Below are 19,926 nucleotides of genomic sequence, written 5' to 3'. Positions count from 1 at the left end.
GTTAAAACACATTGGGTTCAGTGGTGAGTGGAATTATCATTTTCATTTTTTTTCTGGAATCTGGTCACTTTCCGCCCCCTTAATTTATTTTTAATGCACGTAAGTTGTGAGTTACCCGTATTAAGTGAGTGTAATATTTCAGCCAAAGCTGTGATGCAGACAACAATGGCATGTAATTAGTGCAAACAATGATCTTAGTAAATCCTAGATAATTTAAGAATCCACTTTACTGTTGATACCATTTATGAACTGCATCAGTTTAATCTAAACATGTTTATACCAAATCTGCATTTTTATTCTGCTTTTTGTGCTACTACTTGTAGTATTTGCTTAGGAATTCAATACAGTAGTGTCTTTTTAAACACTTGAATCATATGCCTTGTTCTCGCACCCAACACCAATATTTCCACTATCGCCCAATATCGTTTGAAATATGTCCATGCTATTATTTTCTATTAGCAAGTCCACAACAAAATAGGAGTTCTCTAGGTTTTTCTCTTGGAGATCAGTTTTATTTTCAAAGCTGGTAGAAAGTTGGGTTAGAATACTTCATCTCCCTTAATTTCGGTTCCTTATGTTCCACTGCAGCAGAAACTGAGTTGCCAGATATTTTTATTGGCTTGTCACTTTAAATGTTATAAAAACATTCAGTTGTGAATCTATTGAAACCAGATTCTAAAATGGGTTAAAAAAACCTTAAGTATATATTAGACTGTAGAGTACAGGACTAGCCTGATGAAGGTAGCATTCCCTACTTTGATCTTTAAAGAAATATACCCTGACTCATTCCAAAAAGTTTTTATTTATTGACCAGCCTGAGTCATGTGTATCTAGTTTTAAATTATTAGGGTGGTGGTTTTTTGTTTCTTTGTTTGATTGCTTCACAAGGAAATGGCAATTAGTTTTAAAGTGAGAACAATCGGATTGTCGCTCGAGATATCTGCAATGTAAATACCAGGTATTCCTTCCCCCCTGAATTAGAAGTATGGCCTAAAGTTTATAATTTGGATAGTATTGCAGCATATGTTGGCCAGTTTCCCTGGACATTATCCCTTCCATAAGCAGGTGGGTTTCCCACTTCAACATTGGGGAGGGGGGGGGAATAATCACACTCCCTTTTTTCCAGAGCCAGCAATGACTTGACTTGAGTCCAGTAAGCTGTGAGGTTGGGGAGATGAATGGTGTGAGGCACCCTCTGGCCACTGACACAATACTTATGCAGTGTGCATTTTTTTACAAGACTTCTGATGTAGCATCATGTCGCTGTTCTCATATTTCTGTGGGAGGGCCACTCTATGGATTGGCATAGCTGCTCCTAGATTTGGGGGCTAGTTTGCCTTCATATGCTATAATATATAGCCAAAGCCAATGCAGAATATACAATATGGGTGCACCGGAAGCAATGACTTATATATAAGATACATTTTGGTTATATCGAAGCTGAGTTAGAACATTAGACTGTCTGGCCTGGAGTGTAATACTCTGACTTCCAGCTGCTCACCAGGGTCTCCAGCAGATGTATTTCACATCGCCTGATACTTTTCCAGTTAACTGCAGATTGAATTTGGGATCTTCTGCTTGCAAAATATGTGCTCTGTCATTGAGGTGTAGCTCTTTTCTCAAAGGGTAATATAACTGTGTTTTCTTTATGATGGTGTTCTCTGTTGAAAAAAAGTTTTTTAAAAAGACATGGTTTTAGTTTGGACATCTGACTAATTAGTGGTCACTGATTGTGCTTTGCTTCTAGAAAAAATGGTGCTGGTACTCTGGGCAGAAGCCCTAGACAAAAAAATTCCTTGGGGCAAGAAGAAAAGTTATATGTAAAACAATTATATGTTTTACTGGAACTTCATTAAGATTTTGGTATATAGTTATTACATGATTTATCATAATTAAATTACTTGCTGCAACACCATATCTTTATTCTCATGACCTGACTGTGCATGCCTGTTTCATACTGTCCAACGTTCGGCCAGGACACAGGCTCACGCCTACTTACCCCAAGCCTGGGAAGAGTTTGCCCACCTTAGGAAAGGAGGTGTAATGCTCTGACAGGGTCCGAGAGCCCTTCTGCCTCTTAATATATTATTAATTATTATTATTATTCTTAGTAGTAGTAGTAGTAGTAGTAGTAGTTGTTGTTAATTCATACATACATACCCTGCCCTGGGTTGGGTTTCCCCAGCCACTCTGGGCGGCTCCCAACAGAATATTAAAAACACGATAAAATACCAAACATGGAAAACTTCCCCAAACAGGGCTGCCTTCAGGTATCTTCTAAAAGTCAGATAGTTGTTTATTTCCTTGACTCTGATAGGAGGGCGTTCCACAGGGTGGGTTCTGAGAAGGCCCTCTGCCTCGTTCCCTGTAACCTCACTTCTTGCAGTGAGTGAACCGTCAGAAAGCCCTCTGAGGTGGACTTCATTGTCCAGGCTGAACGATGGGGTTGGAGACGCTCCTTCAGGTATACTGGTCCGAGGCCATTTACAGTTTTAAAGGTCAGCGCCAACACTGTGAATTGTGTTCTCTCCCCCTCCCAAAACGGGTTGCATACCACCAGAGAAAAGCACTGGTGACTGGTTAGTCTTATTTTTCAGAGATGCAGGAAACAATTCATTTTATGGTTGGTTAAAAAGAAAAAGAAAAAAGTAAAGCAGTGCAGCTATGAAGAAATACTGTAGTATGGGGTTTCCTTTTGAAGGAATTTCAGACAACTATTACGAACCAGCTAAGAACATCAGAACTATCGTCCCAGAACAAAGAAAGATAACTCTTTTCTAGGTAACTGTTAACTCACTTGGAGCACTTGTCTCTTGAGGGAAAAGAATAAATCAAAGAGGAAAATCCGTAATGCCTTTACATCACTGAGCCAAAAAACACTGAAAGCTCCATAGCCAACAAACTCCAGGGCAGATGTGTGGTTAAGTTAGTTTGCTGTGTTTGCCATGAGCCCCTGCCTTACCAGTCTAATGTGGAAGGAGCTGGGAACAAAGAGAGTAAATGGCTAAAACAAAGCAATGAATGGGGAAAGCAGGCATTTGGCCGATTATTATGTTCTCATGTTACTTCTGTTAAATAGATAAAATGTATTATCACAGGAAATGTGGGTGTCCAGCTTTGCAGTTAATGGCATCTTCATATATTTCATCACTTTCCTACCTATGTATGTGAGCTTTATCAGTTAGAAGTTTCCGAAGCAGATAAAGAGCAGCAATGTATTGTAATATGAAATGTAGTGAAAACCACTGTCCATTGCTGTTACACATGTGCTTTTTAAAGACTTTTTTGTGGGGGGAGGAATCTAAAATACTTAGGCAACTGTTTTAGAAGTTTAGGATCCTGGATATATGGACACTGCAGTTGTCCTGCCTTTGCCTGCTTTTCTGTGCCTGCTTCAATAGTAAAATTTGGGAATTATTCTTAAGAAGTTACCATGCTTAAGAAGTTACCATTCAGAAAGTTATTTATGAAAATCAGGCCCACTGCTTATAGATGTATTAGATATAGATGTTAGCCATCCTGAGCATCGTTTGGTAGAAAGGTGGAATGCAAATTTAGTAAGCAAATAATATCTGAAGCCAGGAATGAGTAGCACTCCTCTTTTATGCAATTTGTTTTTATACAGCGTTTCCTGGTGGGATTACTGGGGGGGGGGGCGTGTTTGTGTGTCACCTGCTTTCATCAGAATCTGGTGCCTGGACTCTAATACTGGGATGTGCTGGGATAGCTAAGTTGTTGGCGCATGAGACCTAATCTTAGGATCATGGGTTTAAGCCCCATGTTGGGCAAAAGATTCCTGTTTTGCAGGGGGTTGGACTAGATGATCCTCATGGTCCCTTCTAACTCTACAATTCTATGATTCTAGGACTGTGGTGCTTGTAGGATTCAAAGTCAGATTTGCATATTAGCATTTTTTTAAAGTGCATGTTATATGGCATCAGATGTAAGACATTGAGTATGTTTTCACACTGGGGAACTCTTATATATCTCTTCAGTGTTTAGCAAACATTATTTTGTGCTAATAACAAGAAAGTTCCTAGTAACTCTCACTTCATTTCTCTAGATAATCTGTTATTAATATATAGAAATTCCTATATCTGTATAATCAATGAAATCGTTGCAACATCACTATCCAGTTTCTCAAAAATAAGGAAAACTCTTTCAGCATATTATTACTGAAGCAGACAGAAAAGAAAATGAAACAACACAAAAAATCCCTATAAAATTTAATTTAGTTATAGGGTGTGCTCAAAGTCTATGTATTTAAGGGCTTTGGGTGGATTTGACTTGAGCTTTAGTCATAGGGTTCCCCAGTAATCACAATATTTTCCTAAGTTGAGCAAACGGTGACATCAGAGTGGTTGATGATACATATTCTTTGCAATCCAAAACATGATCCATAAATATCACTATATTATAAAGCTGTCTAGCATTTTATCCTTGCCAGTTCACAAGTATAGAGTTGTGTTCCTTTAGCTGTACCTCATTAGAGGATATATGGCAAATTCCTGTGATGACAGTTGTGACCTTCTGTCCATATGGAGACCTCTCTGATTTGAGGATGCATCGTTTGTCGTCATCCCCTCCACCACACTGCGAGGGAGGAGATGGTAGGAGCAGCTGGTTGATGGAGACTGTTTTCTTATTTCTGACAGCTGCCTGACTCAGTTCTAGTTGTCAAAAGAGTACAGCTAGGGATAGTAATGATGAAGGGATAAGGTCTGTGGATATGTGGATCAAGAGGCTATAGCAGCACTTTGAAGTAGCTTGAGACATGCTGCATGGGTGATAATGGCAGTAAATGGAATCATTAGAGGTCCTAATAAAGAAATATCCTGGAGATCATGGATGAGGCTGAAGAAAAGGAGCAGTCACTAAGTGATGATTGTTGTAAAAGTGTTGATTCATCAGATATTTCAAGATATAGAGCAACGGTCCTTCAACTGTATCATACTTTGACTCCTTATGTCAAGAAAATGTTTCTTCAAGACTACACAGGTATAGCTGAGATAAAATACAGATGCTCACACCTGTCCCAAACTTAGGTAAATAAAGAACAGGAGTGACATGATTGGCTTTAACTACAACATGCCAATAGTTGCAGAAAGAAATGTGTAGCAATCAGTGATGTTGATAAGTTGATAAGTATAAGGCAATAATACTGCCCCCAACTGCAACCTCCATCTTCTCTCCTCTTCATTCTTCTCAGTGGCAGCTGGTGTGGTGAGGCAGTACCATTAAACCACCCTCCTGACACCAGCACCACTGCATGTTGCCTGGACAGGGCTGAGGTGGGGCAGCAGTGAGATTAAGGCTGAATATATCACTATTTGGAATAATGGGCAGGTTTCGCTGGTGTGCCTGCACAACCGCAGTCTCACCCCCTCCCCCGCCATCCAGGTAGGCTGTAGCAACACCAGGGTCAAGAGGGCAGTCCTCCTTCTTCTCCTCCCCCTCCTCCAGCTTTCCTGCCATATCTGTAGTTAGACTTTCTTCACAGCTGTTTCCTTATGCTTTCTCAGTTTTGCTACCCAATATAAAGTCAACAACCCAGTCTTGTCCATGTGCCTGTATTTTTGCTAGTTGGTGTGTAATTTATGTGTGTAGTTGCCATGAGATATGCAACAGATATAAAAGATTTGCGTGCAATGCAGAGTTGTAAGTACTTTGAAACTGTGTGAGATGACATACTGAAAAAGCCAAGACCTTTCACAGTGCTGTGAAATCTAGTCTACTTACACAGAAAGGTTGGGGCGACATCTCGGAAGTTAATGAGATCCCACTGGAATAATATGTAACAGCACTGCTGGGTATTATGGAGGGAAAATATAGCCTGGTATGCCATCTAATTGCTCCGGAGAAGGTTGCAATTTTCTCTTTCGTTTACAAAGGGTTGTGAAAATTGATCATTGACATTATTTTCAAAGAAAGATTCAGGGTCCACAAGAAGGCTAAGCTTTACAGTGAATATCTTTCCTTATCTGCAGTTGAATGAAGAAATCCCTTTTCAAAATATTGTGCCTTTAAGGACTGGCTAGAAGGTGGGTATTGTTAAGAGGCAATTTGTATGTGAACTTCACAAAGGGAATATTCCAAAGAGACTGAGGAACTGAGGAAAACCTCAGAGAAACTTGAGGAGCAATAAGCATTCTTTTCTCATAGTGGCCAACCAGATGTCTGTGGAAATCCCACAAATGGTATTCAGAGGCATATTGTCTTCAGCAGTGGAAGAAGTACACAGCCATCATGACTTACCCTCCATAAATTTGTCTAATCCTCTTTTGAAGCCATCCATGCAATGGATGCAATGGAACTCCAAAGGCATTTTAAAGAAGACGTATAAAACATTTAGATGTCTGCAAAGCAAAGCAAGATACAATCTTTTGAAAGCAATAGGCCTCTGTTGTTGGTTCAGAATTGTATCCAACCTTCCTGCTATGTGCAGGCTAGAAGATGTATATTGCTGGAAATGCAATACAATGAGACTTACTTTTTTACATTAAGGAATTCAAAAAACTCCAAACCATGGTAGTGAAAGACAGCCATCCAATTTAAACAACACAGACAGTGGTGAATAGCATAAAAGCAGCTGGACCTATTTGTATGCTTACCAAGGGGAACTCTTCTCATGTCTGCAAGTTCAGACCAATTGTCCACTGTAAACCAGGTGCAATTAAGTTATATTCCTTTTTTAACCATCCGAAAGCAAAAACTGAAGCTATTTTGAAATACTGCGATATTCATGCCCTCAGAAGAGGTACTTTCAATTTTCATGTGCCTCCAAATAAGCAAGTTGTTTCCTTTAAAAAATAATGCACACACACAAACGATGTAAAGATGCCCATTTGCCTGTAATTTAGCTAGCTGTATCCACCACGGAGGGCTACTGTGTCTGCAAGTTTAATCCATGTCTGTCACAAGGAAGGAAAAAGTTATAACTGTTTTTTTTCCCCCTATAATGATTGGGGGTGGGGAGGGTGTGTGTGGAAATGAAGCTGATAGGTGGATTCCTGGCTGAATGAGACAGCCTATGAAGTGCCGTGGACTAATATGATCTGTTTTCTCTGAGTGCTGGATTAGGGTTTGAACCAAATATTGTGGTCAGTGCACACCCTTAGATATTGTGTATTTGAATGATGCTGCATGAATGCTTTTCTTAGTAGTAGTTGGTTATATTGTCCTACTGCTCTGTACTATGTACTTATTTTACTTAATCCCACTACCGAATTAGCAGTATACTTCCATGAACCTTGTTTGTCTGCATGCCTATATTTCTAGTACTATGTGTAATCACTGTGGTATATCATTTGTTCTGTCTTCTACGTAATCATGGAATAGATACTAAATTGTCTTTTTTCAGCACTCTTCTCAACAAGCCTGTGTGAAATATACAGGCACCCTTAAGTTTATTCACACACACACACACACACACACACACACACACACACCTTCCTCTTCCTCTGTATTTGTGTCCCCCCCCCCCTTTTTAACTGATTATTATCTGACAAGGTTGTAAAATTCCAGTTCTCCTGATTCCACCTGCCTGAAATGGCTTGTTCCTCCATGAGAATCATGCCTGATTTCACTTAAAGTTTTATTACCTTTTATGTAATAAAACCTTCTAATGAAAAACAACAACAATCCGTGACCATCTCTAGATCAGGAAGTCTTCATTTCTTGGCTGGGTATCAGATAAAATCCCACAAAATCCCATTTTGTAATGGGCAAGGATAATAGCGCTAATTTACGCTCCAACCCAAACAAAATGTATCTTCTCTGTAGAGAGGCTCAGTTCATGCTCTGAAATGGATAGTTACAGAATAGGAATTTCTCCAAGACACAAGTCGTGCTTGATCCATAATGGCATTTTAATTTTTGCATTGCTCTTAAAATTCTCTAAAAGCCTTGTGTGGATAGCACAGAGCTCTCTATATGCTGGCTGACAACCTGGAAACACTTCCTGGAACTTGCAAGTATGTGATGCAACCACCACCACCTAAAAACACAACAACCCTTTCTCCAAACTTTGCACCCATCCCATCCTCTTTGAAGGCATCTGCTTCCGTCCTACCTGCACACACATCTCAAACAGTTGGAAAAAAAACCTTGGAAGTTTCAGCAAAGCACACTAATTTATTGCCTCTAGCCTAAAAGAAGTTCATGATACAGTGTATGTGTATTTGTGGTATACAACATCATTAAAACAATGTTACATTGGGGCCCATAATTTTGTTCAGAAGCTGCCTCTCATACGTCTTTCTTTTCTTTTCCTTTCACTTTCTTCTATTAGGTTTAGCAGGTTACATAAATTAGTTAGGTTACATGAAGAAGAGCAAAAATAACTTGCAAGATGTTTGTCAGGTCCCTGGAAATTCTCTGGGTGAACAACTTACAGTCGGTTCTAGACAGAAATATAAAAGGTCAAAGGGGCAGAAAAGTTGCATGGGCAGGTGTCATTTTGAATATTTCAGAAAGCAACAGGGCACAAAATAAAGGCTACGAAGGTTTACACGAGGGATGTAATCATGCCTCAGAAGATTATGGTAAAAATAGAGAATCCAGCAAGTCAGAATTGTCAAACCAAACTTTTAAACTACTAGAACTACTGCTGGCTGCATCCATCCAAAGTTACAAAAATACATTGATTTCATTGAAAGGGTTGAATCTTTCTCACTGAAAACTCTAGTACTTAAAAGGTACCCTTAGGTTTTTTTTAGCAAAGGTTTTTTTTTTTTAAATCATTCTTAATTTTCAGGGCATTGCATATGTCACTTCCAGCAGCAAACTAGTAATGTGAAATAAAATCGTGTTTAAAACATAGAAATCACAGTGAGATTAACATAGTCCACAGTTAGACTATGCACTGTGTTGATAAGCCCCAAATTACAAAGGAAATGCTACCAAGCTTCTAAAGGAAGCTAAAGTCACTGCTTGAAGCAACAGCAAATATTTTTTGGTATCCTGTATTGTTAGTTAGTGTTGAATTGATCATATTAATTGCAAATGAAACAAGAAATGTATCTTTCATACAAGCATTGCCTTTACAATAGTCTACACCAGTTCGGAAAGCACAATGGATGCAGGAAGATGGCTAATATAACCATTTGTCTCCTGTTTTGCCCTTTAAGGCTAGATCAGTTTAATAAATAACTTTAGCATCATTTTCGTGCAAGGCACATCTGTAAGGTAATATTTCTGATTCTGAATAGAACACTCAGCAAAAGGAAGAAAATAACATCTGTAGGATCTGAAGTTCTCTTTCACAGCTGTGAGCTATTCTGATCTCTCCCATTTGCAGAAGATGAAACACAGAAGGTGAATTGCTAAGGAAGCGGTGATGAATTTTAAGCACACACATGGGAGCCAGACAGGCTAGTCCACAAGTTGATTAAGCAGAAACACGTACATTTCCCCCAATTCTGCTTCAACTTCAATAGAACCAAATTGACTATAAGCCAAATAATCTTACTGAGCTGGGTTTCAGGAAGAGTGGAAGGAGACAGTGGCTCAGTTTGCATGTCCAAGTAAGTGGATTATGGTTTACCATGAGCACAGCAATTGTTCTCACTTTGCTCTTCTCTAGCCAGCGGGAGCAACACCTCATGATCCCTAGCATAGCATTACATCAAACTGGAGGTTGCAGTTTGTTTTGTTCAACAAACCATGATCGGAGCAAAACAAACTATGATTTCCAGTTTCAATACAACACTAAGGCACAGTTTGTTGCTTCTGCTAGCTAGAGGGGTGGAATGAAGTATGAGCCTTTTGCAAGTTCACAGTAAACTATTAACCATGGTTTACCACCGGGCGGTCAATCCACAGGATATATGCAGCCAAACATGAGAGGCGGAGTGTGTGATCTGCATGCACACGCGCACATACACACACTTGTTGCTTACTACTTCCTAGAATTCACTCAAAGAATGAAGAAGTATCTATTTTTCTCAGGTGTTTTGAACCGAATGCATCAAGGGGTTCCTGCTGATCTTAAAATTGTTATTAAAGCTGGTTGCAATGCTAATAATGCGTCCACTGCCTTTAGATGTCTTGTGTCAGTTGCCAACATGATGGGATTTCTAAATAAATAATATACAGACATCCCCCCACACGTGGGGGTTACGTTCTGGGCTCTCATGTGCATAAGTGAAATCATGTGAAATTGGGAGGATCCCACTTTAATAGGGAGGGTGTGGGGGGAGGTGGGGATAGAGACTGACACATCCTGAAAATCTCTTAGGCCGCTGCCTGGCCTGTCCTGAGCCTGCCTGCCTGCCTGCTTGAGGGGATGTAGTGTGTGCAGCAGTGGTAGCTGGCCATGGACGGTCAGGGCCAAAAAGGACACCCAGCAGAACTGATGCCAGGATAGGAGTGTAGATTATTGTCAGAGCATTGGAGATTGGGGAAAAGGTGTCTCCCACCCTGCGCCACTGGTCGATTGAAGGCCTCCCTCCCTCACTTGGGTAGCAGCACCCAGCAAGGGAAGGCCAATCTATTTAATATTTTACTGCAACCCATGTAAACATGGTCATGCATGAGTTGGATGTGCATAAGCAGTGTGTGTGTGTGTGTGTGCCTGTTTATGTTTTATAAGATGTGACTGAGCTAACTGGCAAAAGTCTCAATTTACCTGTCTCCTACAGTGACTTTATTTTTTTTAAAAAAAGAACTAGGAAGTATTGGACTGTCTAATCCTATGTTTGTCTATTCAGAAGCAAGTCTAACTGTGTTCAATGCGGCTTGCTCCCAGGAAAGTCCACATATAAGATTAAAATGCAGACTAAAATGTGGCCCCAAGCAATACACCATATCATAGAAATAGTTGTTTGCTTCATTCAAAATAAAATGGAGCACCTGTGTTCAAGGAAATACTCACATATGCTTGGCAGAAGACAAGAGGCCAAGAGTTGATGGGAACATATGGATCTTCCCTACTTATTTGTGGATGGACTAAATGTAGGTTTTCCAACAAGGTAGAGAACAGTGGACTTTGATCTTTTTCTCTGTTATGTTGCCAGAAAGGAGGGGAGTGAATCAAATGATTCTGTAGCTCAACTCTTCTTACTGTTAGAATCTGGGCCATCTGATTGCTTATTTTTAAAGGTTATGTGAAAGGGTGTGGCGCTATGAGGAGGACTTTCAGATATTTGTGGCTAACTGAGAGACAGTGTTGAAAGAGGACATGTAGAACAACTTAGGTTTGAGTTCAAGTGCATAAACTTTGAATGTAGCACTGAGATTAGAAATGAAAAATGAATGATACGTTTTGTTTCTGTATTTCACAGGCATAAATGTCTTTCCTAATGAAGAAAGCAGAAAAAGTAGGAGATAGAGTCTGAATATTATTAAACATAGATTAACCTCAAGAAAATAAAGACTGATTCATCTGTTTTTGTGAAGATGATGCTAAAGTGAAACCATGTGGGTTGCCTGAATTATGTGGATTTCTCCCCCACACCAGAGTTGCTGGCTTCCAGGCAGGCATGATGCTGAAGTAGGAAGGAATCACTTTTCTTTTGCAGGCATCATTGGAGTCGCAAGAGATCTGCCACATTCTACTCTAGTAAATGAGGTACTGGCCTTACAAGTGAGAAGTTCCAAAGTATTGTGCGCTCTGTACAAACTCAGGTTCTTCTAGCAGCGGTTCTCAACCTGTGGGTCCCCAGATGTTGTTGGACTACAACTCCCATCATCCCTGAGCTCTGGCCTTGCAGCTAGGGGTGATGGGAGTTGTAGTTCAACAACATCTGGGGACCCACAGGTTGAGAAAGGCTGTAAGGTTTCCCTTCTCATGGTAGCCTTCTATGCCTCCCTCCCAAGAAACTGCTCCCTAAAGATTGGGGTGTGTAAGGATAGCTGCCAGGATGGAAAATCATCACACCTGCCCAGATGTGCCTGCAGAAGCAATATACATGCATGGAAGGGCTTCTTTGAGTTCCTGTCCATCCCGTCCCCACCCACCCACCTTTCAGAATCCCCCCCTCCAATTTTAAGGGAGCAGCTTATAGTTGGGTATTCTCTCCCCCCCCCCTGAATTTTAAAGGTGCGGCTTATATTTGGGTGTGGCTTGTATTCAGGCCAATACAGTACTTCTGAATACTCTCAGCTTTCACACTGTTCCTTCTGCTCTGGGTTAGCCTAGTGTCACCACCAGAGCATAAATATTTCACATGTCATTTTAGAAGAGCAAGTAACACTCCCTATTTTTATTGGGAGCTTGTCATCTAAGGGGCAGTTTGTATGATAATTTTTTGTTGTCTTTGTTGTAATAGTTTGCATACATATGCCTGCAATCATGCAGAGATAGATATGGACCAGTGGTAGATGGGTAATAGTTTTACTGCAAAAAGGACAGAAACACAATGAACCCATGTGCTTCTGGGTTGTAAGTGTTGCCACTCTTTCGTATGCAAAGTCATGGAGACTGTATGTGTATAAGGAACCCTCCCCTCCGCAAAAGATAGCCATATGAACTAGTGCTACTTCTTCCAATCAAGATTCATTGTGGTATTCTTTATTTAACCCCATTTGTAACTCAATGAAATCATACTTGCGTGTCTCCAAGGGTCATACTGCTAAAGTAAGCTGAACTATTCTACATCTGTATTGGGCCATTAAACTGTCTCAATCCTTTCCCCATTTCAATAAGCACTAATAGCTCCCCTCACCTGTTGTTTGGGATGTAATTTTGTATGAGTTGTCTTGCAGTCCTTCTGTGTAGGAATTTCCATTGACTGTAAGAAGATCTGTTGGTGATAGCAAAGTTGATTGACTTCAAAGTATCTCACTGCTGTTGCCAAAGTGGGCCAAGACTTTGCTCATGACTGCAACAGATGTTTCTGCTTTTTTTTTTTTTTTTTTGAAAAGAAGAAATCCGAATGGGAACCTTATGGAGCAATTTTCTGTACTCTAGTCCAGAAACAAATGCCAGCATAGCTGTGATTTTGAAACTCTCAACCTAACCCACAGTAACAAAAATTGGTCAGCATCAAAGAGCTCTGGACCAATATGAAGAGAAAAAAACCCTTTTCGAAAGATGAAAGAATTAATTTGCCACCCTACCAGCTTCTTGGCAGATAACCAGCAAACTCCTATTCAGTTTCAGATCCCTTAAATTGGCAGGTAGGTTTTTTTTGGAGGTGGAAGAAGCTGAAAGAGCTTAGAGTTCAGCAGAAAATTTTACAAATGCGTTTCTTTTGCCATTTCAATTGACAGAGGCAGCTGGGTATATAATAATTGGCTGCCCACAAACTGGCCCCATCTTCATGGATGATCTGATGGCATGCCCTGTCCAAGAACTATTGAACTGTTGACGTAGTTTCACAAGTCATCATGTTGTGCATGCCAGTGGCTGGGAATTGCAGGTAGGCAGAATGCTGTTGCGCTCATGTCCAGCTTGGAGACTTAAAACAGGCAACTGGCTGGCCCAAGAACAGAATGCTGGACCATAAAAATGTTAACATTTTTGAAAATAACAGCAGCAACAACAGCAGCAGCAGGTAGAATTGTTCCTTCAGTGTGTAGAAGGGATACAACTGGATGGGCTATGGAATGCATACTCAGACCATCCTGTAATGACCTAGTTCTGTAGTTGTGCACGTGCACCACACATGGGGGAATGGACTCTGGTGCTATTCTAGCCGAATTCTTCTTTGGTTTTCATGTTCCTTTTGCTGAACATGAAATTGTTGTTTTTCATAAGCTTTGTGTGCTGTTTGCATTATCAAGCCAATATATAAATTTTGTCATTGTGCAGGTGTTGGTCCTAACAATAGTTTCATTAATTTTTTCCAGTTGTATTTTGTTAACACATGATGATTGGGGTGTGCGTGGAACCTATTAGATGTTCATTAATTTATCTATCCCCATGTTCAGGTACTCAATTCCCAGATCCTTCCCATAAGCCAAATCTACACACACACACACACACACACACACACACACACACACCCTCTCATACACACGCTATCTAACTAATGGCTTCATTATGAGGCTTAACAAAGAGCACCACCTCTTAAATCAGTTTAACAGCGGCATGAAGCATCCTGACAGCTCCTTTATGTATAATAAAATGAGATAGATTTACAAACTGGCCCAAAACACCTATGGTTCTACACACTCACAGTCGGGCAATGATGTATAATGTACCATCAAAACACAACATATATGAAGGTGATTTTTCTATGAACCACTTAGCCCAATGATCTCATTACCTAGAATATTCCTACTCCTATTTAGCAAGCATTAGTTCACTCTCACAACAGCCTTGCAAAGTAGGCTAGTATTTTTCCTATGACACACCAAGGCAGAGAATAGTGATGTGGATAAAGTCCCACAATGATTAATGGTAGAGATGGATATTGAACCTTTAGCTTCCCAAATCTCTGCCTAGTGGCCCATGCTAGCTGTCGTAACTATTGTGAGTCTGCATAACGTATGTCTGCATAGAAATGCATTTGATTTCATTCCTGATCGTATTGTACTTAAGTCTTCTTTTGTGTCTGAGCAGGCGAAGTCTGAGGAAAGTCTGAGTTGGTGGGATTTCCTCAGCCATCTTCACAATGAGTTAAGATTCAAAGTCAAGATGTTGCTCATTTTGCTTGATAAAGGCACTTTTCCACGCTTTTTTTAAAAAACACACACATAAGTAACACGAAGTTTTAGACATTGCTAGATGACTGAATTGTCAACTATTTTGACAACTGCCAAAATGAATATGATATTTTGAAAGGTGGCCAGGGCAAAACAACAACAAAAACTGCCACTAATGGAGATACTCCCCCCCACCTCCCCTTAACCTTTGTTCTTAAATGCGTTTAACATAGCAAAGGCAGACAGTATCTGAGATTCAGCATCCATTGCTAGCCTGTGTGAACTTAACCTGATTTCATGGGAGGAACAGTGAATGAAGTATTGTAGCTTATGGCTGTCAGCAGTGAAAAATAGTTGGGAATGGGACAAACAGCTTCTTAGCTGTGATTGTTTCCGGCTAAAACACTTCTAACAGCTGTTTGCTTTGGCCATGAGTTGGATTTCATTTTTCCCCCTCCTTCAAAATGGTTTTTTAGACGTTGTGGGCTGGTTATTTATGTAATCAGGAAGAGGTCTGTGATTCCAGTGTTGTGGACTCACTGCTGTTTAGACAGTTGGGATACGAGGTTGTTCCGCCTTCTGGCCTCTCTCTCTCTCTCTCAGTTTCTTTCCGCTAATGCACGGCAATGCAATGGTGTAGGGAGATGAAACAGCAAATTTATGAGTGCTTTAATCCCAGACAGGCGGCTTTGCAGCAGTTACCTTGAAGAAAAGTTCACGCCTCAAAGGAGTGTTTAGTCTTACACAGTCACTGACTTAACTAAATGCTGTTTGTGCGGGAGAGCAAGAGCAGAGATGAACGAAAAGATTTGCCTCTTTTTGAAAAAACCGTCATATTGTTTTTAAAACTTTCAAAAGATGACTGCAACTTTTGTTTAAAGCATTTGTTCTGGAACTCACTGAAGCTAAAATCTACCCGGCTGAGGTCAGAAGCAATTTTCTTTTTGGCAGAAAGCGGAGACGTTTATAAAAGCCATGCCTGTACTTGGTGTTGCCTCAAAGCTTAGACAGCCACCTATAGGGTCAAAGCCTGTTCATACTGCCCGTCCGATACCAAATCTTGGCACAAGCAGGTCACAGCAATATTCATCAAAGTCTCTGGAGCTTCCTAGGGCAGAGAGCTCAATGCTTTCTTGTCAGTTTACATTAAAGTCAGCCTGTGATTTTGGAGAAGTAAAAGCACTCCAAGGAAAAAACAAGGAGACAGAGGATAGCAAGGTTAGTTCTGAATTTTACCTGCAGATCTGAACTTTGTGGGGGAGTGACCTACTTATGCAATGCTTGTCTAATAGTGTGGTGGGTATGAGAATTGTATACAGTGAGCTAATTTGGGGAGTGAGTGATTTTAATTTTTATTCTGCGTGTTATTTGCACTTCAGATCTTATCATCCCGTGCAGAGGCTCAGAGAAGCAGACTTGTGAAATGATGTTGGTTAAGGAAATATTGATGTTTGGCGGGTGTGCATGTACTGTATTTTAAGAAACACACTGTTCCCACGCTCATCCTGACTCCCAAAGGGAAGTTGCTTACTAACTCAATAACAACAAACACTCTTGGTAGTTTGGGTTTTGTTTTGTTTGGTTTCCCAACCCTTACTGCTTTACGTAACTGTGTGTGTGTGTGTGTGTGTGTGTGTGTGTATATCCTAGCATAAAAAATTGCCTGTGTGCAAAAAAGCTTTCTATTTTGGCTACCTCTGTTTCTGATATTCCAGAGTGCTCTGATTTATAGTGACAAATCTAAGATTTCTCTCCAGCATAATGTAGTTTGGAGAACTGAAACAATTTTTGTTTGTTCAGTGAGAATCATTGCTATTTTTTTCCTGAGCTTTGTTATCTTAGAATAGTAGTACAGTGGTACCTCGGGTTAAGTATTTAATTTGTTCCAGAGGTCCGTTCTTAACCTGAAATGGTTCTTAACCTGAAGCACCACTTTAGCTAATGGGGCCTCCCGCTGCTGCTGCGCCGCCGAAGCACAATTTCTGTTCTCATCCTGAAGCAAAGTTCTTAACCCGAGGTACTATTTCTGGGTTAGTGGAGTCTGTAACCTGAAGAGTACATAACCTGAAGCATATGTAACTCGAGGTACCACTGTACCAGCAGAATTCCATTTGCTTTATCTCATGTATCTTGCTGCATGTTCTTAATTTAATAGTACAGGTTTATATATCTTTTGGATTGCAGGCATTAGGCATATTCTATCAGGACATTATCATGGGAAATTGGGGGGGGGGCAGCAAAGAGCACCTGGCTTAGGTCCTGTTTGTCTCCACAAGGTGTAAACCAGAACACATCTTGGGAAAACGTGCTCATACAAATTATACACAATTCTGTGGCAGAACATCAGTGTTTTAAAATAAACCTTGTGATAAAAAACCAGGCAGATGTTGGTCACAGTATTCATACTTGCCTACTGTTAACTAGGATATGAAGTGATGACTTGGGAAGGTAGTAGCCACTTTGCCACAAACTCTCTTTGGAACTTAGTATGTGTTACTAGCCTGTGTTGAAATGTGGTGTACAGGTTTTGCCACATTCACCAATGTGCAGTAAAGTTCAGAGAATGCTCTTTTTGAAACTTCCCAGGGCTCCTTATTGATTTCAGTTTTTTTCCTGGCCAGAAACAACCACCTTTTTTCTTCTCCACCAAAAGTTTTAGTTGAGTATCACTATCACTAAACCTTTGCATGCAGTATAGAACATATGCTGCATTTTAGTTGTAATGGAGTCCTGCGTATTTCTTTGCTCTTGATACATTTGAAAGAGTGTAAAAAAAATGTTTTCTTTAATATTATTCCTTCCCAAGTTACCATGGGGAAACTCTTTTCATTCTGAACATTATTATTTGGCAAGATGGAGAGAGCATTGAATTGAAAAGGTAACTTCCTGAGTCTTTTATTTAAACTGAATACAAGTTTGACTTGTTTTATTGCTGGTACATGATTTTTTTTCTGATTTCCATAAGAAAAGCTGCTGATAGAAATGGTGAAAGTCATAAACAATCCAGAGACCTGTAAGCATACTTATGTCACATGTATCTTAATGGGATGTGCTTTTTCTATATCTGGATTGTGTCCTTAGTCTGTACCTTGTACTGGGGCTGGAGACACTGGGAGCATCTTGTTTCTTTGCACAGCATTTTATTGCTGGAACTTGTGACTGGGCTACAATGCTCCCTAAGGGGGACATTGATCTATAATACATGTTTTATAGAGTCCACAATGCGTTGCTGTTCTACATTGTGAATGTATTTCAATGAAACACACCGTAAGCCATTGAAATTATGCTTCTGTGCTTGGTTGATTGTGCCCTTTAACACCTCTTAAATCAATGGCCCCTTTGACAAGCAGCTTCATAGACCCAGATCACGAATCATTGATGTTGTCTTGCACAGGCAGGCAGTGGGCTGGATGAAAAGGTGCCTTTCCATTCATGGAAGGAGACCTTCCATTCACAGAAGGGCTCCTCTTTGACTTGGACCCAGGGGGGTTTCCATGAATGGAAGTTAGTGGAGTCCTTGCCAACCCTCACAGCAGATCTTCAACAGGCTGCAAGTGAAACCTAACAAGACCCAGTTCCACGATTGTAAATTTGCTTATGAACTCTAAATTGAACTCAGTGGCTTCTTCTGTAAGCTATAGTAGAAGGAAGTGTCCATTCACCTTAAGGGATTTCCCCACCATTTCCACAGGCAGAGTGGTTTACCATATTAGCTGCAGGCTTGGCCTGAGGTTCAGTTTACTCCTGCACTTATAGGCATTTTCCTCTTTAGTTAATCATATAGTTCATTGTATTTAAGTTTACTAAAGTGGCCTTTAGTTCAACCCAACCTACTGTGTCTGACTCCTTTATTTGGCCGTTGGGTCGTAAGCAGCCCTGGGTCAGGCACTCAAGAGGTGCAGTGACAGGAGGGTGTGGAGAGCCACACTTTCCATGAGGGCTTTTCAAACAGCCCTACCCTGCCTGTGCCAAGATGTGCCCATAGTCAGAATGAACAGGATTGCACCTTCCCCCTCACCAGGTGGTGAGCAGATAGTGCAATCCTGCTGGTTGCAGGAGTCTGCTTTGCCTGCATGTTTCCCACATGTAATGTGCTGGGAAAGCAGCATGCAGATGTAAGGCTCCGCTCACCAGTGATGGTTATGCATACTTACAATAAGCAACTGATAAATAATTTGTCCTCAGATGGAAACGTGCAGCAACTAACATTGCCAGATGAGGCCAGACCTTACATATTTTTGTGCTGAGGAGATCTAGAATTGCAGGCCAATAAGGGTTACAAATCAATGAAGTAGCCCTTTTAAGTTAATTTGTGACACTAAGTGTATTTACTTGATGTATGCCATGTTGAAATTTGTGGGACTTCTGTATAAAAAGGTTAAAGACTGAAGCATTGTCCTGTTTATTTTAGTGACACTGAAGTCAATTGAAGCAATGGCTGTAAATCAGCTCAAATTGAACACAAATTTAAATACTGTTGTGCTGTTGAATTGCAATTTGCATTTGAAATATCCGCCTCTGTTGTGATTGAATAATCTCTGTGTTTTTGCAATGGGGTGGGGGTGGATTTATTACTTTTGTTGCACTCAGTAGCTTTCCTGGCTATGGCTCCCATGAAGCATTTGCGCCTACTTCAAACAAAATATATTTACTCCCAGTGCAATACCAGCTGTAGCACATGCTATACTCTAAAAATATATTGATTTTATTCTACGGCAGCTCTAGTTTGGTGAGGTGTTGAGTCTTGAATTTTCTGCTAGATATCCCTTCCCATACATGCAGAGAAGAGTGCTTCCAGAATACTCTAAAAAGTGCTGTTATTAAACCAGTTTAAGTCTGCAGTGCAGATATGCCCAGATATAAAACTTCTGTTGCTTCTTTTTGCTTTATCCTCGTCAGTAAAAAAAACAGTATGGCTAACTAAGGCCACATTCAGACGTGCAGTTATTGCCTTGGTTTTACTGGCTACGATACTAGTTCTTCTGTCCTGATTTCTAAAGTTCATTTGACACTGCAGTACCTTGTTGTGTCCTGGCACGGTAGCTTTATGATTAATTTACAACTTGTGGCACTAAATTTTAAATGACTGGGGGGAAAACTGTTTTGCAGGTATACCACCCCAGTTTTTGTCAATACAAAACTTCCATGCTTTTCCGAGTTAACAGTGTGGCAAATGGATATTTTCAGGAAATAAGAGAGACACGAATGCTAAATTTCACCTAGATTCCACTAGATTCCCAGATGTAGCTTTTATATCATGTAAATGATCACATAATATATGAAATTAAGCAGGCATGGAAATGTTGTGAAGATGGAATGAAGTGCCATCTGAAGGCA

At 40.3% G+C, this 19,926-nt stretch overlaps 1 protein-coding gene across 8 annotated transcripts in view; it reads left to right on the top strand.

Moving 5' to 3' along the window:
- NAV3 (neuron navigator 3) overlaps positions 1 to 19,926 on the top strand; it is a 426,597-nt gene that overhangs the window by 189,282 nt on the left and 217,389 nt on the right. For 3 of the 8 annotated variants that reach the window (XM_083463070.1, XM_083463069.1, XM_083463068.1), the window contains exon 1: positions 15,113 to 15,807. The exons of the other annotated variants lie outside the window; for them this stretch is intronic. In XM_083463070.1, the coding sequence (XP_083319196.1) occupies positions 15,565 to 15,807 (243 nt within the window). In that variant the 5' untranslated portion in view covers positions 15,113 to 15,564. Of the gene's footprint in view, positions 1 to 15,112; positions 15,808 to 19,926 lie in introns of those variants that run through there. 8 annotated transcript variants of the gene reach the window in all.

This window comes from Podarcis liolepis, assembly GCF_965112155.1.
Source record: "Podarcis liolepis genome assembly, chromosome: 10".
Taxonomy (NCBI): Eukaryota; Metazoa; Chordata; class Lepidosauria; order Squamata; family Lacertidae; genus Podarcis; species Podarcis liolepis.
Note: the sequence above shows the minus strand (reverse complement) of the source record. Positions and strands in the feature narration are given on the sequence as shown.